We start from the raw sequence: 25,570 nt of genomic DNA, 5'->3' as shown, positions 1-25,570 counted from the left end.
CCACCAGGGAAGCCCTCCTGTTGTTTTTGAGCCACCCAGTCTGTGGTATTTTCTTATAGCAGCCCAAATGGACTAAAACAATAAACCGTTACCCTTTCAACTCCGGGGCCCTGCAGGACCCAGATCTGCTGAAGCCCCAAGCCCTGACGAACCGGCCCCAGTGATAAGCTGTCTGGGCTGGTGCCACTCAATCTGCTGATGTAGCATGAACACTCAACGACCCACGCAAATCTTAGTGAAGACACTGGTAGCTTTCCCTGGCAACCTCCTGGCTCCAGGCATCCCTAGGGACTGGATCAGAGGCCAGGCTAACTAAATTATACTGCACTTGACTTACACTTACCCCCTATTCTCAGGCACTGAGTGCAAGTAAACTTGCACTTCTCTACTCTCTCTCCACGTAGGATTAGTTCTTTCCCAGAAGGCTGCCAGTTAACTTATGTAATTAAGCAGCCCCTGCCAGATTCTTCCAGACGCTTCCAGACGTGTCTAATCATGTTTGAATTCCGGGGTGAACACAGCGGAGGCTGTACCTTGGGACCTTGGGAGTCTCTAGTAAACAAAGACATTATCAATTTGAATAAGATAGGGCTTGTTTTTTTTTCTAACTGAGATTTAACGTGAGCAATTGTGGGAAAGCAAGTGTAAAGACAAAGCACAAAAAAAGAATGAAATAATGCCATTTGCAGCAACATGGATGGATCTAGAGATTATCATACTAAGTGAAGTAAGTCAAACAGAGACAAATATCTTATGATATCACTTATATGTGGAATCTAAAAAAAATGATACAAATGAGCTTATGTACAAAACAGAAAGAGACTCAGACATAGAAAACTTATGGTTACCAAAGGGGAAAGGGAAAGGTGGCGGGGAGGGATAAATTATGAAGTAACATAACATACATCTATATATAAAATACATAAACAGCAAGGACCTACTGTATAGCACAGAGAACTCTACTCAATATTTTGTAATAACCTATATGGGGAAAGAATCTGAAAAAGAAAACATATATATTATATATATAATACATATACACACACACACACACACACACACACATATGTATATCTTGAGTCGCTTTGCTGTACACCTGAAACTAACACAACATTGTAAATCAGCTATACTTCAATTAAAAAAAAAAAAAAGACAAAGCACAGATGGCAGACAACAAGAAAAACTGGAAAAAAAGAAAAGTATGTATTTTAGAGTTAGACTGTCCTGGTTTTAACCCTGGCCCTGTCAGTCGAGTAGCCTTGGAGATATTACTAAGCTTCTCTTTTGGCCTTAGTTTCCAAATCTGTGAAATGGACCCAGAATCTTTTTTCACAGGTTTATTGGGAGGATTAAATAAGAAAAGAGCTAAACCGTAATAGGCACTGCTCAGTTGTTTCATTCACTCAAGCATGTTTTCTTTCTTTGCCCTAGATGTGGCCTTCTGCAAAAAATATAAAGTAACTTCATTGAACTTTCAAAGGCTTTAGGTATTGGATGTAACAGTTCTTCATTTCACCTCCTTTCACACTTCAAATACACAGTTTTCTTTCTTCTGACTTGAGGCAGATGTAAGGCTGATTTAGGGCCTTTTATGTCTGTCACAAGGAAGAAATCAAAGACAGGCAGAGGAAAGAGGACAGAGAGCATAGATTTTCTTATAACTTTCTAAGACTTACAGAGGAGGCGCTGGACTAGACTAGGAGGGGTAGGGGGCCCAAAGACAACTCCTCCTTCCAGATAAAAAGGGAAGAAAGGTCTGATGATCTTTTCTGGGTCAAAGACACACGAACTTCCAAGCAATTGAGTAGGGTACCTCGAAGATCTATCATTCCATGGCAAATTCTTTAACTAATACCACACTGTTGGACTTACTAGGCGTCACATTCTCATAAAGAGGATGTAAATGGCAGGCGATAGACTAGTTGCCCCAAGCTATTCACTACGTCTCCTGTGAAGACTAGAAAGTGAAAGCCCTGTGTTCCCAGCCACCCTTGCAGCTGGGAAGTCACTGACCCAGAGCCCACTGCTAAGCTGGGGGCCAAAGTCCAATGGGTGGAGCTTCTGCACGAGGCTCTGCTCTCCTGCTGAAGCTAATGGATCAATACCAGGGCCCTTTGTCCCTGCCCTTCCTCCCTCTTCTTGCTTGGAACCTTGGTGTGAGGGCTGGAGGTGCAGGGGCTGCCTTTCCACCATGAGGCAGCAAGCATCAGGAAAAGGCCAAGAGATCCCAGAAATACAGGCCCTGGACAAATCAGTCTCCAGACTTAACCTGGAGAGACCCAAACACCTCTGTTCATTTAAATTCACGTTACTCAGGTTCTCTCTTACCTGCAAATGGACACACGCCTCCCCTAAAACACCCACCCGATATGTTTCCTTTCTGGGAAGCAGGACGGGGTGTAGAAGAAACCCCAACAAGCCATTGGCTCACTGGCAACATTCAAATGCTGTTTAACTCAACATGAGATTACACGTAAAGTGCTGTGTCTCTGGTGTCTATTTCAGTCTGTCTTACTAGAAAGCAAATACCAGGCTTCCAAGCCGAAGATAACAATGAGAGAGGCTGTCTTGCAAGAGATTGAAACTTGAGTTTTAGGGAATCAGAGTGTCAGAAAGAGCAACTGTGAAACTACAGGGCAATTTTTGAAAGAATCATTATTATATGTTGTAAATTAAAGCAATACAATTTCAGTGATGGAAAACATTGTGCTTTTTTTGTCTGTGTATCATTAGCACAGCCCCTGGTACTTACTAGGCACTCCATATGTTTGTATTAAACAAATAAACATTATTGAGCTTGAATAAATACTTTTAACATATTTTCTTTTTAACCAGTAAATACTTTGGATCCTGTTTTCTTAACCAACTTGCATTGGCTTCTTTTTTCCATGTTTATAATGTTAAGTCGTCTTTTCAATTAAAAAATAATAATAATATCATCCCGAAGTTAATTATTTTTTATATTACCTTCCAAGGATTCAACGTTCAGAAACAGACTTTATATGGTTGCCATAGTAACATACACATTTTGGGTAGAATGTTTCGGTTGTATTACAAATATTTTCTGCTTTTATAATCTTCATAGTTATCTTATTGCATGCATGGATTCTATTAAGTACTTAACTCTAATGTTTAGAACATTATCCAACCATTGGAAATTTAAGTATATTCTAGATATATTTTTCTTTTATAAGAAAAGAAAGCTGTTTCAAACGGGCTGACATTTTTCATGATGACAAATGATATCAATAGTAAGCTACCTAACAGATATTAAAACACACAGAGATGCTCACACATACCCACACACCTTCTTTCTTGATTTCTCCCTTCAAAGTAAAGATGATACTTTATCAGGTAACTATTTCACAAAATGGATTTTAGGAAATGTTCGGTATTATGATTTTGTTACTGAAAACAATGCTTGTTGTCTGTAAAAGTTGTCACTACGAAAACCTAGAAACATAATTTTCTAATCTACTAAAAATTTTTCAAATGAAAAATTCCAGTGAGTTTAATGTAAAAATCTAACATCTTTCAATTCGTTTTCAGGAACAACTAATTGACATCAGGGAAGAGAGTAGGATTTTAACTACAAAATTTTTACCACTTTTGCGTTATTGATGGATGGGACCAGAAAAATGATTATCACTGTCCTTTAATTCTAATGATGCTTATCCTCCATTTGCATATCCTTTATAATCTGCTTTCTCTTGATACTAATACTCTGAAGACATCACATACTTCCACATCTTCAACTGTCACCTCTATGGAGACATATCTAAAATTTGCATTTCAAAATTGGCCTCTTTCACAAGGCCCAATCCAGAGTGCCAAAGCCTTTCTGGAAATGTATGCTTAAACGTCCCACCATCACCTCAGACTTCACTGCTAAAACAAAACAACAAAACAAGGTTTTGACAAGGTTTTGTTGTCATAAGATCAACCTAGCAATCTACCTCCTTCTCCTAACTTCCCTGTTTCTGTTAACAGTACATCACTGTGTTGATGGCTCAGCATGACCACAGACCTGCCTGTGAGTCCAACACTTAACACTGTTCCAAAAATAACCTACCTAAGGAAAGCCTTTACACACACACTCACACACACACTCTCTCTCTCTCTCTCTCCCCCTCTGTTTTAGATGAAGAGCCTCTCCTATCTCAGTTCGGTAGGCACTGGAATTGTGGCTCTGATGTCCTCGAGGGGCCCTGGTTCACCTGTGACTTTTTCCATGACAGTTAGAACATCTGATGACGATGTCAAGGGCAGCGGCCTGACCCCCAGAGGGGCCACTTCACTTTGATTTGTGTTCTAGCGCTGGACAACCAGCAAGGGATGGATCTGTCACCTCAGGCAAGTTACTTCTTCTGTCAAAGCCTCAGTTGCCTCATCGGTGAAAGGCAGATCAGAATTTAGGGCAGACGGTGGTGACGAAAATTAAATGACGTCATGTTCTTAGTGCACGGCACGTAGGAAAAGAGCTCAACACACATTAGTCACTATTATCATTACACTTTTAATTCTAAGGCCACAGACCTCATCGGCTATTCTGTTCCTTGGCAAGCTTACTCTCCTGCCAATCACTGAGGACACCTGGGCCCAGTACAACGCCATTCCCTCAGTGAGTCACTCATTTGTTCACTCTAGAAGGACATTCTGAGGGTCGAGCAGGTGCCAGGCACTGTGCTAGGTTTAGTGGGTACACACCTGCCTCTGCCTTCCTTCAGCTCGCGCCCAAGAAAGCTGGGAGTTACAGGGAGTCAAAGTACTGACAGTGCCCAAACTATAAAACTAGGTAACGCAGAGAGGACTGATAAAAAGAAATGTTCACAGATTGAGATATGGGGAAGTCATTCTGGCTTTCCCATGAGTTACATTGAATTTTATGCTGACTAAAATAGACTGTGGCCTATCAAACATACATTGTACATCGGTTTTAATTATTAGAGGACACATTGATTAAAAGTAAAGAATGTCCGTGTTAAAAATAGAGATTAAGGGCTTCCCTGGTGGCGCAGGGGTTGAGAGTCCGCCTGCCGATGCAGGGGACGCGGGTTCGTGCCCCGGTCCGGGGAGGATGTAAAGGGAGGATAAGGCTCCCTTCCCAGGGGCCAAGGCCATGCTGACTTGCTGGGTACTGGCTGGAATGTTCTTCTTCTGAAATCTTGAAGAAATGTAACCCTGACTAGTTTCATGTTCTTTGTTCTGACAAGATATAAACTGTGCTGGAAACCTTGCTTCTGCAGAGCAGTTTCTCAGTCACCTGGGAAGCTGGCTTCCGGCTAGTCCTCAGTTTGGCTCAAATAAAACTCTTTTCTGTTCTTACGATTGATTGTTGATTATTTCCATTGACAGGATCCACTCTCTGGGAACATACCCTTTGGTAAAAATGGGCTTCCCTTTAGAGATGAGCATGATTGCTATCACGCTAGCACATATTCTGCGAGGCTGTATCCTCATGCCAACCCTGTCGTCCTCCCATCCTGCGAGGCAGGCTAGGGCAGCCTACAAGTGATGAGGGCAGGACGGGGTCTCCTCAGGCACACGCTGCACAGAGCTCGTCACAGCAGAATGCGCCTCAACTGCCCAGGCCAGACTCACCAAACCCAGGAACAGACAGGCGCTGTCCCTTGCTGTGTGTTCACAAGAGTAACCTTTTTGACTTACCCGTCTCTGCTGCATACAAGGACTGAGAAAAAGAATGTTAGAGTTGGGCTTCCCTGGTGGCGCAGTGGTTGAGAGTCCGCCTGCCGATGCAGGGGACACGGGTTCGTGCCCCGGTCCGGGAGGATCCCACGTGCCACGGAGCGGCTGGGCCCGTGAGCCATGGCCGCTGAGCCTGCGCGGCCGGAGCCTGTGCTCCGCAATGGGAGAGGCCACAGCAGTGAGAGGCCCGCGTACCACAAAAAAAAAGAATGCTAGAGTTAAAACTAGAAAGTGCGGGTGGCGGGGAGGGAAGGACCGGGAGTTTGGGGTTAGTAGATGCAAACTATTATATATGGAATGGATAAACAACAAGGTCTTACTGTAGCACAGGGAACTCTATTCAGTAACCTGTGATGAGCCATAATGGAAAAGAATATGAAAAAGAATGTATATATATATATATATATATATATATATATATATATGTATAACTGAATCACTGTGCTGTACAAGCAGAAATTAACACAACACTGTAAATCAACTATACTTCAATAAGATAAATTAAAAAAAAACAAACTAGAAAGTGGAACAGGGAGAGCCACAGATGTCAGACAAGTGAAGAGGAATTAACAAATGTCCCCATGGCTGTCCTCTGGGACTAAAAGACCTACTGTACAGCACAGGGAACTATACTCAATACCTTGTAATAACTTATAATGGAAAAGAATCTGAGAAAGAATATATATATGTATAACTGAATCATTTTGCGGTACACTTGACACATACACAATATTATAAATTAACTATACTCCAACTTATATATATAACTTATATATATATAAGTTATATATATAACTTATATATATAACTATACTCCAACTTACTTATATATATAACTTACCTATATAAATAAGTAAACAAGTAAATAAAGAAAAAAGGAAAAAAGAAATTGACTGGGTCTTTACATAATGGCTTCTGTTAACTAAATCATCTCCATATGGTCCACACTTCCTGTCCAAGTTCTATTTATTCTTCAAGGTTCAGCCCCAAAGCCCACACTGCGATCAACTATGCCTACCCAGTGGTTCTCAGTTGGGGCAATTTTGTCCCCCCCCCCCCCCCCAGGAAACAGCTGTCAATGTCTGCAGACATTTTTGGTTGTCACAGTTGGCAGGTACAACTGGCATCTAGTGGGCAGAGGCCAGGGATGCTGCTAAACACCCCGTGATGTACAGGACAGCCCCCCAGAATGTCAACAGTGCTGATGCTGAGAAACCCTGACTTATACCAGCCACAGCCCTCCCAGATCCTCTTTTCATCAAACTCCCATTATCCCCACGGGTCACCACCATTTAATGATATACAGCCTGGCGCTGTTGATAACAGTTGCGAGTACCTGTGCCTCTTTCCCCAGCTTAACTGTAAATTCCTCTGGCGGGTGAAGACCATGTGTGTATCACATCTGTGTCCCCACCGGGACTCAGCAGGGTGGCTCCGAAGAGCTGCTCGTCACATACCTGTTAGTTGACTTGTCTCCTTTCCCACCTGCTTGATGCAATATAAACGGCTTTAACTAATTTCTCTATCAACTCATGCAATAAATTGCTTTTACTCTGCATTTTGAAAAAAACAAAAATGAAAACAAAACAACTTGTATTACTTGGCAATGCGAAGCCATAAAAAACATGAGCAAAAACCTGGAATGAAAGATGTGGGTGGTTTGATGTTTCTGTTTTTACACTCCCTGTCAAGATTGCATGTTTACTTCCTTCAAGGAAAAAGTCAGCCAAGTATAAAATATGAACTTAAAATGCCGCTCTTTTGCAAGGCTATCTATGAAAATTACATACTGCTGTTCACACGCATGCTTCCTGTTAATTAGAGGATAGTTTGTAGAAAAACCTGCTCCAGCAAAACTTGCTGTAATAGTCCAAATCCTCTGCAGTAATGAGGAAATCCTGCTGAGGATGGTATTTTCCACCAAGAACGACAGGACTGCAGCCAAAAGCCATGCTTTTATCAATGGCCGGAGGTGCTGCCCTGCAACAGTGTGTTTGGAGTATGTTCTTCCCAGTTCTACGCCAGTCCATACTCAGATGTGCGAGAAGAGATCCTAAGAGGTGATCTAGAAACTATATCTATTTACATTTGACAAATAATATGGGGACAGCAGATTGTTCTCACAATTACATTTTTAGGGGGATCATATAATGAATTAGTATTTCCATAGTGGGTGCACACTGATGCCTCAGAGAAAGTCTGGGCCTTTTCACCCGCATCCCATGGACCGGTCCCGTCAGCTTTCTCTTCCCTCCTCGGGCTACTGAGCCAGGCCGGTCAGTGCGCCTTGGGTGCTGAAAATTCCCATTCAGCTGGACACTCCATTCTGTTTAGATGCCACACAACCGCCCCTAGGAGCTTTCAAAGCTAGCTCGAATCTCTGCAAGCTCTCACCCTTCCTACAGAGGACCCTGATTCCTGCAGCCCAGATAAGACAGTCTGTCTTGAAGAGTGTCTCCGCCTCAGATTCCTTGTTATCTTCAGCCGTGTCATTTCTGCATTCCGTCTGGACTCCAAAGAGTCAGTGGAGAAGTTAACAAAGAATGAGAAATTAACACCACATCGTAAAGCAACTATACTTCAATGAAAAAAATATTAAAACTGAAAAAGAAAAAAAAGGAATTAGAGAGAGAGCAGAGAGACGCAGCACAAAGAAAAACCGAAGAAGTCTCTGAAAGGTCAAGGAGGCACGGTTCACTCAACAGGTTTTACAAGACCTTGTGGAGACCTCGCGAGGCTGTAAACGCTGCCCTAGTAACTAGGGTAATGTAAGGGACAAATCAAGGGCTCCAGTGCGATGCAGTGCATAGTCGTTGGGGAAGGGGGTGGAGACAGGGCTTGTCAACAAGTAACTTCCATAGAAAACTGGCAGTGACACAGGAGTGCCCACAGGGCCAGGGCAGCCCAAAGGCAGGTGCTCCGTGGGGAAGGTGCCCGGGACGGGCTATAAACACTGTGGCTGATGTGGAAGCAAGGAAGAGAAGCACAGCATGAGAAACATAGAAAGAATATAAAATAAACGGCTCCTAAGATGATGAGGAAAAAGAATCTACAGCTGTAATATAGAGAGGCAGAGAGAAGGAGAAGTGGCAGGCCACATGGGCACAGGGTGAAGAGCAAGTAAGTTACTTTCTCCTGGGACTGGAGAGTGAGCTCTTCCATATAACTGAAACTTGGCCCTCTAAGCACAGATTTATTATGATCTTGTTTTAAGCTATTTTTATTTTAGAAATCTTTCTGAAATGCACCACAGGTGTTCCTGCATTGTTCAGCAGGGTACATCAAACCAAAATGTGCCGAAGCCGATCTGATCTGTTCTGGACAAGGCATCATCCTTCCGGCCCATTTTTGTCCTTTGATGTGGTGCCCTGACATTCTCAGAGCCCACTTACAAGAGCCCGCTGTTTTATTTTATGCCAAGCAGAGCCCAAAGCTGTGCTTCTGGAATTCTCCATTTCTGCTTTCAGAAGGTGGCTGTCCCTTCTCAGAGCTTCCCCTGGTGATCCCTCAGCGGGGCCCAAGGCTGCAGGGGCCTACTGCATGCCCAGTCTTCTGGGTGAGGCCCTGACGTCAGCTCCCTGACCCCTGCTCCACTGAAGGGAGAACAGCTGACTGCCTCTCAGAGGTCTCCCTGCTTCCTCCCAAATGAAGGTTCTAGAATTATGATATCTGGATAAGAGACGTAATACTGTAATAAAATTATCCCTAATAACGTAGATTCTCCATGCCACTTATTTACAAAGCAGCGAAATAAATCATGGCCCTCGCAGCCTTTCTGTTTTCCAATCAGACTTTCGTCTACTACATACTCCACTCCAGTCCCGCCTTGGCATGGTCACCAACTTTTATTAGCTTTTGTTTTTGATGTGGAAGCTACAGATACAATATTTCTTCTCCACGTGTTCAATAAATACAACATGCCAAGCTCTCTAACAGGAAACGTGGGGCAGTGTGAGATAAGATGAATAGGACCTGACCGCAACGAGCTTAGAACTTGGCATGCAAACCACCTGGGTACAAAAATTGTAACCAAGGGTGAAAGGCGCTGGGTGCCAGGAAAGCAGTTCCACATCCTGGAGGGCTGTGGAAACAGCATCCTCCCAGTTTGGAGGGCAAAGGACGGATGTCTTCATTGGGAAATATTATTGGCATGGGCTTCAAAGAAGGGAGGGGACTCTGACCAGTTTCAATGCAAGGTTGGCACAATCAAGGCAAAGAAAGCAGCATGAGAAAACGCACAGAAGGCGTTTTAAACCAGGGGTTTAAGAAAGGCCTGGGGCTTCCCTGGTGGTGCAGCGGTTGGGAGTCCACCTGCCGATGCAGGGGACACGGGTTCGGGCCCCGGTCCGGGAGGATCCCACGTGCCGCGGGGCGGCTGGGCCTGTGGGCCATGGCCGCTGAGCCTGCGCGTCTGGAGCCTGTGCTCTGTAACGGGAGGGGCCACAACAGTGAGAGGCCCATGTACGCAAAAAAAAAAAAAAAGGCCTGGTGTGTGTATACAGTGGTCTAGAGAATAGTGAAAGAAAATGCTGTGAAGGTAGGTCAGATTCGGATCAGAGGGCCCAAGATGCAAGGCCAAAAGGTGAGGCCCCCAAGGTAGAAGCTCTCAGCAGCCAGTGAGGTTTTCCTACACTCTCTGAACCTAACATGCAGACTTAATCTTGTTAGAAGGAGGACGCTGTTTTCCCTCCTTTAATGGAAAAGGAATTTAAAAAGGTGAATAATTAATCATCTCATCTCGGTTAATTATCTCTTAGAACCAAGCTCAGTTTTAAAATATCACTATGGAACTCACTATAGAGCATGCACGTGTCATGCTCTCACTCGACAGGAAATGCACGCCAGTGGAAAAGGAATCATCTAGTCTACAACAAAAGGCAGCATGGGTACACAAATCAAATTCATTTCTTTGACAAAAAGAGAACAGGGGGGCTTCCCTGGTGGCGCAGTGGTTAAGAATCCACCTGCCAATGCAGGGGACATGGGTTTGAGCCCTGGTCTGGGAAGATCCCACATGCCGTGGAGCAACTAAGCCCGTGCGCCACAACTACTGAGCCTGCGCTCTAGAGCCCGCGAGCCGCAACTACTGAGCCCGTGTGCCACAGCTACTGAAGCCCGCGCACCTAGAGCCCATGCTCCGCAACGAGAAGCCACCGCAGTGAGAAGCCCGCGCACCGCAACGAAGAGTAGCCCCTGATCGCTGCAACTAGAGAAAGCCCGTGCGCAGCAACGAAGGCCCAATGCAGCCAAAAATAAATAAATAAATAAACTTATTAAAAAAATAAAAGAGAGAACAGGAAAGATGACATCTGTTCTAGTTCACAAGCCAAGCTCAAACAAAATATTTTGGAAAAAAAAAAGTCTCTCAATTTTCCACTGGAGCCTTTTATTCAAGTGACACTTTCTAGAATCTTAAAAACAGCCACCTTCCCCATTTAAGAGATGCCATCTTTCTGTCTCGCTCAGAATATGCCTTCCTTTGCCCTTACCCAGATAAATATATCTGCCCCGGAGACTTACCTACAGGATAGATCATTCATTCTAGCACTGTATTCCCTATGGCTCTGTTTTCTGTGCTCTTCTTCTCAATCAGATGATCAGCTACTTGGGGGGAAAGGATCATGCCATGTATTCTGTCCTAAACATGGCTGAACATTGGGCAATAGAAGGTACTTATGAACATATGGGAATTGATCAACTCAATTAATTATACACACACACACACACACACACATCCCCTAAAGACTCAATTCTGTCATACTGGTCTAAGTGTGGAATAAAAGAAAAAAATTAAAAAGTTAAAGCGAGCTCTTAAAAATAAAAAAGATCTAAACCAGTTCTTAAGAAACAACACCAACAGTACTAGGCAGTAGGGAAATGCAAATCAAAACCATAGCGAGATTCTACCACATACCCACTAAAATGGCCATAATAAAAAACACAGACAATAACAAGTGTTGGTGAGGAAACTGGAACCCTCATCCATTACTAGTGGGAATGTAAAACAGAGTAGCCGCTTTGGAAAACAGTCTGGCGGTTCTCACAAAGCTAACACAGTTATTACCATATGAAACCACCAATTCCTCGCCTAGGAATATACCCAAGAGAACTAAAAACACATTTACACAGAAACTCCAACACAAATGTTCACAGCAGCATTGTTCCTAGTAGCCAAAACATGGAAACAGCCCCAAATATCCCTCGACCGATGAATGAATAAACAAAATGTGGTATATTCATACACAGACTGTTATTCAGCCATACCAAGAAACACAGTGCTGATACATTCTACAACAGGCCTGGACTTTGAGAACACGTGCTAAGCGAAAGAAGCCAGACACAAAAGGTCACGTATTGTATGATTCCACTTATATGAAATGCCCAGAACAGGCAAATCCAGAGATAGAAAGTAGATTAGTGGTTGCCAGGGACTCGGGGAAGAGGGACTGGGGAGTGCGACTGCTCATGGACACGGGTTTCTTTTTGGGGTTGATGAAAGGAGCTAGTGGTGATGGTTGCACAACCCAGTGAATCCGTGAAAAACCGCTAAAACAACAATTTCAAGGGTTAGGGTGTGTGAATGACCTCAACTAGAAAACAACAATCACAGGATGAGAAACCTAAGGCCCAGAAACGCAAAGTTTCGTGTCCAAAGACACAAAGCTGATTAAATGGCATCTCCAGAACCAGATTTCAAGTGTCCCGACGCCCAGGGCACCGTTCCAGGAGAATCAGGACAAGTAGTGTAGACGCGAGGCAGCTAGTCCTTTACTAGCTCACGCCTCAGCAGAAGAGAAAGATGAACTGAATGATCTCTGCTGTTCCTTCCAGTTTTTGCGATCTAAGTCTTATATCACATCGGGAGCATTTCCTCTCCGCTACTGGTGACGAGAGCAGGGGTTCTCAGTCAGGGAGTTTACCCCTCAGGGGACATGGGAGGACGTCTAGAGACATTTCTGGTTGTCGCAACTGGGGGACGGGGTGGGTAGAGACTGGGCACGCTGCTCTCTGTCTGCAACGCACAGGGCAACCTCCCAGGACAGAGAACTATGCAGCCCAAGATGCTGACGGCGGTGCTGCTGACCAACCCGGGCTTAGGGTATGACCAGCTTCATCTCCAACCTTTCCAAAGAAGCTCCAGAGCGTGATGACCTCAAGCCGCAGTTCTGAGATTACAGACTGACTGGGAGGCTGGCACAGCAGAGACAGGAAATAGACACTTTTCATCAACCCGGGCTTAGGGTATGATCAGCTTCATCTCCAACCTTTCCAAAGAAGCTCCAGAGCGTGATGACCTCAAGCCGCAGTTCTGAGATTACAGACTGACTGGGAGGCTGGCACAGCAGAGACAGGAAATAGACACTTTTCACCTCCCATAATAATTAGCTTCCACAGAGAGTCGACTATTCAAATGCCCACAGGAGTCCGACAGTTAACAGAAAGGAATGCAGCCAACAAACACCTAGTAACCATTTGGGACTATTATGTCTTTTCTTCCACAGAAAAACTCTCACTGGTTCCCATTCTTCCTGAAACATATAGAACCCTCTCAATACACTCTCAATCTAACCCACTTTGGACAGGCACGGATGCCAAGGAATACTTTCTAGCATAAGAAAAAGAATAGCACGAGCTCAAGAGCAAATGGCTGACAGTGGGGAAGATGGTGGGAATGGTGGGGGGCTGTGGAGACCCCCGGGGTATATGCCCCCATGAAGGGGCCACCGCTAGTCAGCTTCAGTGGATCCATGCCAGGATGGAGATCAAAAGGTCTCCAGATGTCTCAAGAAGAACGGGAAATCCAGATGATGTGTAGGGGTGAGAAAGACATCTCCCAGGACTTAAAATCTTCGCTCAAAAAAATTTTAAACACTGTTAAATCAAAAACAATGGGGTTCCAGCCTCTGCAACCAGACGGTGACCTCTTAGCTCACACTAATCCCAATAAACAATGTCAGTTTCACAGTTTCAGGTCTTCCTAGGGACATGTTCCATCGAATGCGGGACCTATTGTCTGATTATAAGAACAATTCTTTTTCCTTAATTAAATCTTGATAGTTCATTTAAAGTTGAAAATTTACCAAAGACCAGAGAATTATTGCTGACTTAAACTCATAATATCATTGATGGCTGCCATTTCTTGAAGCTCCAACAACTTTACAAATGGGGACGCTGAGATCCAGAGGAATAAAAAGGCTTGCTAAGCTACCCTGCCAGTTAGGGAACCAGAGGCATAATTTGAACCCAGGTCTCTCTGCTCAGAAAAATCGATTCTCTCCGCTTCCAATGGCTACCACGCCAAGTTACTGTAAGGGTACGAATAACAAACGCAAAGCCCTGAGTACTCCCTGCACATGCTGTGAAGGGCAGTTGTTACTATTATGATGAAATATTAGCTTTCCATCTCCACCCGTACTCACAGCTTTTATCAGAGTCTCTGAAGAAGCAAAGCTATTGTTTTCACAAGCCCTGAGGACACTGTGCCTAAAAATTACCTGCTGAGTGGAGCTCTGCCCCTTCCCCCTTCGTTAGCATGAGTTCACACACTGTTATCCCAGCCAGCTTTCTGGGTTGGCATGACCAGGTCCTCACTGATCTCCAATCAGGGGCCCTTCTGGTGGGCAATGTGGGGTCACGAAACAAGTCAAAGGACACACAAAGTCAGAGGACAGGGGCTCGAATCTGGTTTCACTGAGCTGAATGATCCTGGGCATGTTACTTAACAACCCTGTGCCTCAATATTCTCATCTGTAGATTGGGTATAATAGACTGCAGTCTGTAGGATGATTGTAAGGATTAAATTACCTACAGAAAAAATCCTCCCACATTGCTGGGCACAGGTAAACACTCATTGTTCACCTGACTTTTCAATGTCCAAGGCTCGGCACAGTGGGCAGGCTTATCCTCGAATCTACCTATTCCAGTGCTTTTCTCCCTCTCCTGTCTCTACCACCTTTTCCCACAAAGCCCCTTATCTCTTTTACCACCACCCCTGCCCATCTGCCAGATTTGAAAGAACGCTGCCTACGTTTCACAACAACAAACAAGGTTCGGTGTTCAGTTTCACAGTCAAGATAATCACTGTCTTTTCCGGGAAGTATCGCTCATTTTCATTAACCACAGAAATCCTGCCCTTTCTCTGCTGCCACCTCCTCACCCCATATTCGACGTGAGATGTTTGCAGAGGATATAATCCATCAATTCAACCCACTTCTCATATTTCTCTTCCCTCTTACAGACTGAAAATATTCTACATTCAGTTACATGAATTTGAAAGACAGAGTCCAACTACACAGAATCTAAGACAGGGCTGGCAAGTATGTGGATAAGCCCTGGTCTTCTCTCCTCCGGGGCCAGAGCAGACATCAACAATCAATCACACTGTGTGTGGGGCTTCCCTGGTGGCGCAGTGGTTAAGAATCCACCTGCCAGTGCAGGGGACACGGGTTCATGCCCTGGTCTGGGGAGATCCCACATGCCACGGAGCAGCTAAGCCCACGCACCACAACTACTGAGCCTGCGCTCTAGAGCCCGCGAGCCACAACTACTGAAGCCTGCGCGCCTAGAGCCCGTGCTCCGCAACAAGAGAAGCCACCGCAATGAGAAGCCTGCGCACCGCAGCGAAGAGCAGCCCCCGCTCGCCGCAACTAGAGAAAGCCCGCACACAGCAATGAAGACCCAATGCAGTCAAAAACAACAACAAACAAACCAACAGAAAAACCACACTGGGCGTTTTCCAGCTGATCCCAGACAAGGCTCCAAAACCCCTCTCCCAGCTCTGCAGGCAGCCACCATTCATCAGACAGAGCTGCCATTTGGGATGAAATCTACTTGCCAAGTTTAGGAAGCCTTAAATCAGATGAGGACTCTAGAATCATGTACTGTGTACAGCAAAGGAATAGTGCCCGTTTGCATCATAGTAAGCGCTTTGTAGGCTGTGAATAAATATGGTTTAGCGACTGGTGCACAGCATGCTGTGTCCCTATAAAGTGTTCAAAAATTGCAGAAGAACTCTAATTAAGTGGTTTGCTGGGGAACGACCTCAAATTGTCATGTTCTTATTCAAATTTCAGTTGAAAACTCTTTACACTTAAATTTACTAAAAATTCTCCAAAAATTATATCAGCATGCATCCTTGGCTTAGTAAGCATTGTGTACCATATGCAATATTTTGATGATTAAAGATCTTGCACAATTCGGGGTTATAATATTTTTCATGCTTTTATTACTGCTATTACTACTGCTGCTGCTGTTAATAACGATATAATAGAACTAATAGATAAAATGCGTCGCATACTTTCTATGTACCTACCACTGTATGTGGAATACTTCAGGCCTTCGATGCTCCCAGCAATCCTACACAGAAGGTACCACTGCTGTCCCACTTTTACAAATGAAGGGGCTGAGGCTCCCTGCCTAAGGTCATGTCGCTCACCAATGGCAGACTAGGATTTGGACCAAGCCCCGCCTTAACCATGAGGCTACACTAATGCAGCCAATGTGCTGCACTGGGTGACATCTCTCCAATGGCACATAATCCAAAGATGAGGCAGAAGTAGGTGCATGGGTTGAATGTAAACTGACTCCAGAATTAAATAAATCAGTAGGTATTCAATCCAAAGACCTACTTCGGCTAGTATGTAGTTTACCATAAAATGACAGTGTAACCCAAACCTCCTGTCAATTGGGGATCCAGGCTTATGGAAATGGCCAATTTCCAGTCAAAGGAACTATCCTGATGAACATGATTACTAAAGAAGAGAACCTGGAAGCCTCAATCCACACGGGAACGTCATGAATGGAGACCATACTCCCACTCCTTGTGCAACCCACAGAAGGAAAACTAACTCAAAAGCTATGTTGGCTGTGTTGCTTTGGGTTTTTTGGGTTTGCTTTGTTTTATTTTCACTTGAACTTATTTGAAGTCGGGTGGTGGTCATAAGCTGATTTCAGTCAGATATTATAGTCACAAGCTCTTTTCCCGATTTAAGTTGCATACGGGTGGTGTATTTTTTTCTTTACCTTTTTTATGTTGAAGCATAGTCGATTCACAATGTCGTGTTGGTTCCGGGCGTACCGCAGAGACTCAGATGCACATGTATCCATATCTACTCTCTCGCGGGCTCTTTTCCCTCACAGGCCATTACAAGATATTGAGTATAGTTCCCTGCGCCGCACAGTAGGTCCTCGTTGCTTGTTTTGTTTCAATATCGGATTGGTGTGTAGCAATAGCTGCCGGCTTTAACTACATATATTTGCATTTACCAAATACCACTGAACTGACCTGTCAAGCAAGTCACCTCTTACTCTTAGCCCTCCACTCCCAAGCCACTAGAGCCAAGGTGACAAAAAAAAAGCCATTTCCAGATCTGGACTATCCATCACCAGTAGGAAATGGAAAAGGCATCCTGACGTAGTAGAACTCTCTGCCCGCAGTCACAGCCAGTGTTCCCTTCCCGGCTTTGGGAGCTCTGAGGTAATATTGGCAGGGAACACACAGAGGTGCCGCAACAAGGCAGACACACCCTGATGCACACCACTCCCCTCTCAGGGGTCAGTTCCAGGAAACCGCCTTTGGGGTTTAGCCAGTTACGGAGCCAGCCCAAAAGAGTCAGGTCCCCTCAGGAACACCAATCAAACTGTTCCAGAGTCTCCCAGGGGCCATTCCAGCCTAAGAGTCCCTGGGATCGTAGGTCGGGGCCCCCTCTGCCAGCATCTAGCTCAGCTTTCAGTCCTACAGCACAGTTGTCATGAGTCCAGAAGGGAAACATTCCATTAGGTACTTTTCCTCAGTCCATTAGCGTCTGGGAACAAGACAATCAAACATAAAAGAAGTAACAACTCTAACCTTAAATTACCACAGCCCAGTTCCTGGGGGACTAGCCTGTGCTGGCAGATAAACTCAGATAAGCCTTTTCAGAGGACAGAGGGAAACCACTGCTTTAAACTAGATGCTCAGTTGCAGCTGGTGTCCATTTCCAACCTCTGACTGCCCTGTCCCACTCTCCCAGCCACACCAACTGCCAATCAAAACTCTGGCAACGGTAAGTACTGATCCTATTGGTCTAAAAAAACACCAAACAGAAGGTTTCATCGACTTGTTGTTAAGCTACAACAAGAAAGAGGGCCCAAAAAGAGAATTGTACATGATCAGGAGTAGAGGATTTCCCTCACATGTTAAAAAGCACTGGTCGTTTCTGAGAAAAAATAACTTTTCACTACATTTCTCATCTGGAAAGCTAAGCTCCTTTTCGGCAAAATGGATAAACAGAGTAATATAAAATTGATCGCAGAAAAATAATGAATACAGGAATGTGATTTAAATGAGAACTTAAATTTCTAACAAACTCTGCAGCTAAACTAACACCCCTGAAAGCAGTCCCTACTGAAAACCTGATGAAACCTAAAAGGGTCTCCTTCTGAGTTTAGAGTTTGGAAGGCAAATTTTAAAAAGATTAACCCTTGGCAGCTAAACTAATAATCTCTTGATCCAGTTTTTTTCAAATCTGCATTTCAAAATTTCATATATAATGATCGCTAAGTCATAGTAACTCTTATGTTAAAAGTGAAACATTCACTAAGAATCTAGAATTTTTCTATTCTGTCACCCATTTCTAACTTTACTGAAAAAAAAAAACCAATTCATTTCAGAACTTTTTATAAATTAAACATGAGAAACCTGAAGAAGAAATATTCTTTAGAGTTAGTATCTCACACTGCTGTCTGTAGAATTGTTGGGTTTTTTCAAATAGCTGTTTTCTGCTTTTGATCAAAAAATTGAAAAATACAGAAATAAACAAAGCTCAATTAGGCTTACACTCCTGCGATGTGGAAACCACCTCATACTTTTATAAATAGATGTCAAAATTTAGTTTCCTCAAATCAAATGAAATATTTATTTAAAATGTCCTAATGCACATGGATTTGAAAAAGTCCCTAATTTCGTAAAGGAGTCCATGCCCTTGATTATATTTACAAGTTTAAAGTATCATAGAATGGAAAAATATCAAATTTGGGAAATATTAAGATGAACTAGAAAAAGTGAGGTCAGGTCTTCACCTGGGATATCGATAAATCTCCCTTTCTAGCAATGGACCTTAGTGTATACATTGACTATAATTCCATACCCATATCTGACTTTAAGATTCAGGAAATTCGCCCATAGTCTTTCCAATTAAAGGGGGGAAATGCCATCAATTAGTCCTATTTCAACTGTCAACTTGCATGCTGTTATGGGAAATGAACTGTGTCCCCCTAAAAGATGCTGATGTCCTAACCCCCGGTACCTGTGACTGCGACCTTATCTGGAAATAGGATCTTTGCAAATGATCAAGTTAAGATTAGGCCAATAGGGTAGGCTGAAGTTCAATATAAAAAGGGGAAATGCAGACACAGAGGACACACACACACACAAGGGGAATGCCATGTGTACATAAAGGCAGATATCAGGGTCATAATCTACGCGCCAAGGGGGAGTGCCAAAGATTACCAGCAAACTGTCAAAAGTTAGGAGAGAGGTACAGAACACGGTTTCCCTCACAGCCCTCAGAAGGAAGCAAGGCTGCCAACACCCTGATCTTGCCTTCTAGCTTCCAGAACTGCGAGACCAATTTCTGTTGTTTAAGCCCCACAGTTCTCGGTACTGTGTTACAGCCCTAGAAAACCAATACACAAGCCTTCCCAGCCTGACGTTCCCTTACAACTTTGTCCTTGCACTCCCAACTTATTCCTGTCTCTCCTAATTATTTCTTATAATGCTCCTGCCACTTCCCTAAACTCACTCCCTCCCCTCCCCTGCCAATGCCCTTCGGCGCTGTTTCTTGTCAGGGGTACCACTGGCATTTTGCATCGGGCAGCTCTTACAGGGGACTGTCCAGCACACTGCAGGATGTGGAACACCCCCGGTACTTTCATTCCGCCAAGGGCCCATAGTGGAGAAATTTTGCTCTAGAAGCTTTGGAGCCACCTGCCTGCCAGACTTTGACTCAGGGTCCCACCATCTACTGTGTATCATCTCAATTAACTTCAGTCTCTCCATCTGTAAAATGGGAATAAACCTTGCCATGTGACTCAGGACTGAGTTAAAGATCCTAGCAAGCCCAGGCTTACCCTCACTAGCTTTTTTTGGCATTAGAATCACTGAGGAATTGATGCTCACTCTGTTTTATATGGTCACATCCTGACTTTAACCACCTTGGAGCTCCTTTCAGAAGCTCCCTTATACAAACGAAGCTTCACAATGCATTTTGATCATTATCATGGATCTGACCATTGCATGTTTACAGCAGTCATACGTCACACAAAGCAAAGCATGGGCACGCCTTTCTACAGCTAAAAACGAGTGTGACAACTCTGAGCACAGTTTCTACATGTTTCCCCTCCGCTCCCACACCCACCTGAAAACACAGTTGCAGCCGTGGATAAAGGTCCATGTCTTCCAACTCTGCTTCCACCTCTGCTTTCTTTGTACATTTTCCTCCCGGTGACGGTCCCCTCCAACATCCAAGGATATACTACTTCTGTCTAGCTCATTTCCCCTTGTCCCGTGGAAACATCCCCCAAGCCAGCATCAGCCCTTCATTCTCCTTGATGAAATGGTTTGCAGCCCAAGTCTTTGGGCTGTGGAGTGTCCTCACTGATTTACGCCATGAAGGCAGAGTGTGTGCCTGTTCTGCTGACCATCATACACCTAACAGCACCTAACAGAGAGCCTGGTACTTCACAGGTTTTCAATGATTGATAAGAGCATGAATCAATCAAGGCATGAATGAATGTAGGGCTGAATGAACGTACAAAGGGATACATTCAGTAGTCAGGAGACCTGGCCTCCACTTAACCCTCAGCTCTGCATTGACTGCCATTAATGACCTCAGGGGAAGTCATTTAATCTCTAGGCCCAAATTTCCTTCTCTGTGAAATGAGGTGGTTGGACTTCACTAGAAAATTTCTTTCGGTATTCTTCCAGCTCTCACAACTGAGCCCAAGAACTTCTCACAAAGAGTGACAAACTTTACTTCCTTTTTGAGAAATTTTAGTCAAGGCAAGCAGGATGGTAAAGATTCTCCTGAAATCACATACCAGGGGTCTCTCCCTGTCAGACAGCACCTTGTTCCCTGGGGACAAAAGGCTCCAGAGAGCACGCCAGCTGCAGATCCTGAAGACATCTCTGAGGTGTTGAGTACTGTGGAGTTTGTTATCACCGGCTGCTTTCAAGGACTCAGAGTCTACTCCGTACTCAAAAGGTCCACAGGGACCCCAGGTGCCTGTCCCCTCCCACCTAAGGTTCTTCCCTTTCCAGCCTGAACAAGATGGGCTCAGGCACTCTCTCCCGGGCTCCAAATCCAACTCAATCCCTCTCTCTGCCATCTGCCTGAGGCTCCCACATGCATATTTTATGATTTCTGGCACATTTCCTCCTTATCTGACATCCTGCAATGCATCCCTCCACCGCCTATATAATTTCTATCTCTGGTAAAGAATGTTCCTGAAAGAGGCATGTGTCCTTGGGTTGTACTTTATTACTGGTGGTTTCACTTTTCCTATCTTATCTTCCCACCTGATCCCCACCTGAATTCCTGGAGGACAGAAACCACACCCTCTGCTCTCCTCCAATTCCCACAAGACCAAGGACAGGGCTAGGCAAGCAGCAGACCCTTAGAAAATGCTTGCTGAGCGAATAAAATAATGAACGAATGAAATAATCGACTGATTTCAATGTTTTTACATTAAAAAGTCATATCAATACATTTCCTGGATAAAGTTACCAAGACCTCCCCTTCTGGGTATACAACCAGAATAAATTAGATTTTAAAACGGCACTTCTATGACTACACTATTTTCTTAGGACTGAAATAAAGTGCCCTTCTCTATGATATGAATGACAGCGGCATGATTAGCTGCATAAGAAATCTGATTTTCAAGTAGCCATAGCATAATAATGTGGCATTGCTTTTATTTCCTATAAAAGCTGATTTTACTTGGAGCTGGGGAAGAGAAAAGGGCAATCACCCCTTCTATTCTAACTACCACTGTTAGGTGTTGAAGCTGCAGAGTTCAGGCAAATCAGAACAAGATATGAGAGTTTTCCCCAGATAGATTCTTTAAATCTATTGTTGACTGGGGCAGAGCATCTTTTTTGGAAATTCCTGGGACTTACTTGGCCACGTCTACTTCTAGTCACATTCCTTCCTTGTGGTTTAATCCACTCCAGCTAAAACCAAACTGACTTGGGAATCACATTATTCATTCTCCCGTGCACTTGCTGGTCATGGTGGGTCACCGAATGAAACAGAGCCAATGGTCAATGCAACACCGCTGGAGGGAAAACACAGCTGTGCCCTCACAGCTCAATACAGCATAATACCATAAGCCCTAGTGAGCCTCTTCTGCTCAACAGCTGACCTTAACAACTTCATTATCTCTTAGAAATCACCATTCTTGCATAGAAGCATAAACTTACCCTCACCCAAAGTATTGATGTTACCTAATTACAGAAAAACTCTGTACTGATATAGGAGATAAATTTACAATTGGAGGGACTCAGTGACTGAGGGCTGTCTGAGACCCGAAAAGATCAGGTACTTTAAAATACATAATTAGCATTTATGGGCTGTACATATGGTATGTGATAACAGAGTATGTCTTCCAGCTGAAACCGTATCTTGTTGGAACACAGACTACCGGGTGTGTTAGTGAGGGGACCTGAGCCATCCCAGTAAAACACCAGAGGAAAAGAATAAATTCACTTTGATACTAACATGTATATTGTCAATGTGAAAGAAGTCATTATAAGGATTTATCCACATTTACCCAACTAATTAATTCAAAGCACTTTAAAGCTAGAGTGCAATGCTGAGTTATTCATCACAACCGTTCATTCTATGGACAAGAAACTCCAGCAGAGGTGAGGTACTTCAACCAAACTCACACCACGCGTCAGAGCCTTCCTCAAAACTGGGGTCTCTTAGGTCTAGCTTCATGTGCAAAACACCCAACATTAAATTTAAAAGTTAAAAAGGCACATAGCAGGCAGGCAATAAATATTTGTTAATGGAATTGAGGAAACAGAGATGTGGGGTTCCAGAACTCTCTTGATATACGACCTTCTTACAGGATAAGCCAAGTCATTACCGTAAGTTTGACTTGTCCAACATCGGTAGCGTAGGCTTCTTAATACATAAAGCATCCCTTTTTCAATCAATAAAATGCTATTGCAACAATCATCGCAGCACGCAAGTTGATGGTGAAACCAAAAGCTTTGTAGCGCTCTTATGAAGAAGTGAATTGGAAAAAAATCTATCCATGAAACAGTATGGGTTTCCAAACACATGAAGTGCAGCTTCAGTGCAGACATCTATAAAAGGCAGGTATGACTAAGCAGCCCCAAATAACAAGAAACACCAAAACTATCAGGAATGTGGGAGACCAGGGCATGCCTGCATACAAAGATAAATTGGAATTTCCCATCTATTGTAACTAATGCAAAAGGGGGCCTTTTTTTCTATTGTAGGGTAATTCCTTTTTAAATAAAAAACCTCAGTGTTGTGTCGCAAACAACATTTTCTTCCTTCCATCTCACCTGCTTCAGAAACAAATTTGGGGAAAACATGGTTGAGTTGCTGGGCCTGCAACCAACTGGCCAGACCAAATTTTAAGCTATCAGCATTGCACTTTCTGATGTATTTGATTCTGTATCTCACCAAAGAGCCTCTTAAATCTAGAGTTTTACTCTTAGCTAAGGTAACCAAATCTTAATAATCTAATCGTGTAGAACATATTGCTACCTGTCTTATTCAGTGGGCTATCAAGTATATTACGGAATTTTTCCCTAAAGTCTGACATTTAGCTATGTAACTTCTTCCTTAAAAAAAATTCAAGAATATCGACCACACAAAACAGCTTAAAATAATTAAAGAGACCACAATTTATATATCCCCAAGATGAAACTGAGCACAGCATTACTGGAGAAAAGAAACCAAACGCACCACATTTTACATATAGATGTAAAAATATTTATCGTACCCGAGGCCAAAAAAAAAAAGGACAAAACAAAAACCCCTGGCACGACAGGACAAACCTGGTTTACTGTTCTCTCTGCGCAGGTATAAAACTGAAGAAACGTGCTTTGTGGCGGGGCACAGAGGGTGGAGAGCAAGTTCCACTTAAACTTGTTCCATTCAGGAGCTAGGTTAGCAAACCAAGCAGCCTGACAAGCTCCCGTACAACACAGAACCGGGCTGAGTGTCCCAAATCGGCAAGAACTGACACCAAGGGAAGCGGGACCCCCGAAGCTCTCGGACCACCCGTCCCCAAATCCCCGAGCCACTCAACTGGAGCTGGGGGCTTCCCGCCGACTCCATTTTCCTGTCTCCCTCTCAGGCCGTGCAGGGTGGGCACGTGGGTGAGTCCGGGGTCCCCCACCAACCTTGGCTCCCCGCCCTATTCATTGTCCGAGGATGATGGATCACCTGCCGGGCGCCGGCTCCCGCCGCCGGACGCGCAGCGCGCCGAGACGCACCGGGGCGAGCGCCGCGCGCCTCCCGCAGGATCGGCGCCCTGCTGCCCCTACCACGCAGACCCGGCCCGCGGCCGGTCCCCTACGTGCTCACCGCCACGAAGCCCGAGGAGGAGGCGATGAACACGCGGATGACCATCCTCTCGCCGCGCCGGGACTGACCGTCGGCCCCCGGAGGCTCCGGGCTGGCGCGGACGCAAAGGCAGAACTCGGCTGAGAGCCTCCGCCACCGCCACCGCCACCGCCACCGCCACCGCCACCGCCGGGCACAGCGCTCGGGTCTGGGAAGATCGCAGGGATCCGTATCCCTCCCGCCCGGTCTGCAGATAAAAGCTGAGAGCTTCCCAACCGCCGGCCAAGGTAGAGGGGGGGGCAGAGGGGAGGGGAGGGAGCCGGCTGCGGGGCGTGATGGGAGTTGTAGTCTCCGCAGCTCCCTGGGATGGCGGTGGACTGAGCTCTTACCAACCGCCTCCTCGGACGAGCGCAGGTGGCTGGAAGGCCACCCGAGGCCGGGAAGAAGCTATGACGGGGGTGGCGAGGATCCTGGCGAGACGAAGGGGCAAAAAGAAAACTAGGCAGGAAGAGCTTGGTTCAAAGTCCGAGCTGGGGTTTCAGTGTTGTGGATTACTGGTGTGGAGCATCCCCTCCCAGAAACGTCCACAGACTTAGTGGTGCCGCGGAGACCCATCGTCTCCGGGTCTCCTGCCCGCCCAGCAAGCCCCAGCGACTCGCGGCCGGCGGGGTGGGGCGGGCCGGGCGCTCGGGGAAGTGGGGACGGTAAGGGCGGTGGGGACGCGCGCTCCTCTCTTTTCCCAGCGGCTCTGGAGGTGCGGAAAGGTGATTCTTTGCGGGGTAAATGAGAGGCTTTCTTTTTCGGTAGACGCTGAAAAGTAGAAACCCAGGTGAGAGCACAGCCAATATTTTATTTTTCTAGCAAAACTGTAATTGTAGCAGAAAAAATAAATACCAAGCGAAATTAGAATCGTACTATCAGCATCGGGAATCAGGACCCCGCCCGCCCCACCCCCTCCCCTACACAATGGCTTCGCCTCTGTGCACCTGATATTTACAGTTGAGCCAAATCTGTGCCTTTTTCAGACCTGCTGCACATTCCAGCGCAGTCTCCCAGGAGGATGCTGTTAAAATGAAAAGCTTCTATGTAGTTGCTAAGAGTTTAGGAATAGTTCTTCAGCAAGTGTTTTCTGTTTCACGAAAGCGCAAGCCTCTCGCAGCTCCGTGAAAATGAACCCGTTTTCCCTGCAGTACTGTATTTACTTTCTTCCTTTCAGCAGGGGAGTTTTAGCAGAGTTCTGGGAGCAATGTTAATTAATAGTTCTAGAAACAAAGAAA

At 44.9% G+C, this 25,570-nt stretch overlaps 2 protein-coding genes across 3 annotated transcripts in view; one reads left to right on the top strand and one right to left on the bottom strand.

The window, feature by feature from the left end:
- Positions 1 to 24,569, bottom strand: part of SH3BGRL2 (SH3 domain binding glutamate rich protein like 2) — a 53,563-nt gene extending 28,994 nt beyond the window's left edge. Inside the window, exon 1 of the mRNA XM_022590333.3 lies at positions 24,315 to 24,569. Coding sequence (XP_022446041.1) covers positions 24,315 to 24,359 — 45 coding nt within the window. The 5' untranslated portion in view covers positions 24,360 to 24,569. The remainder of the gene's footprint in view (positions 1 to 24,314) is intronic.
- LCA5 (lebercilin LCA5) overlaps positions 23,836 to 25,570 on the top strand; it is a 177,678-nt gene continuing 175,943 nt past the window's right edge. For both annotated transcript variants that reach the window (XM_089921765.1, XM_089921763.1), the window contains exon 1: positions 23,836 to 24,580. The gene's annotated coding sequence lies outside the window, so the exon portion shown is untranslated. The remainder of the gene's footprint in view (positions 24,581 to 25,570) is intronic.

This window comes from Delphinapterus leucas, chromosome 12 (assembly GCF_059928025.1).
Source record: "Delphinapterus leucas isolate spDelLeu-1000000601 "Yukka" chromosome 12, BTC_Dleu_Yukka2, whole genome shotgun sequence".
Taxonomy (NCBI): Eukaryota; Metazoa; Chordata; class Mammalia; order Artiodactyla; family Monodontidae; genus Delphinapterus; species Delphinapterus leucas.
This window is presented reverse-complemented; position numbering and strand designations above follow the sequence as displayed.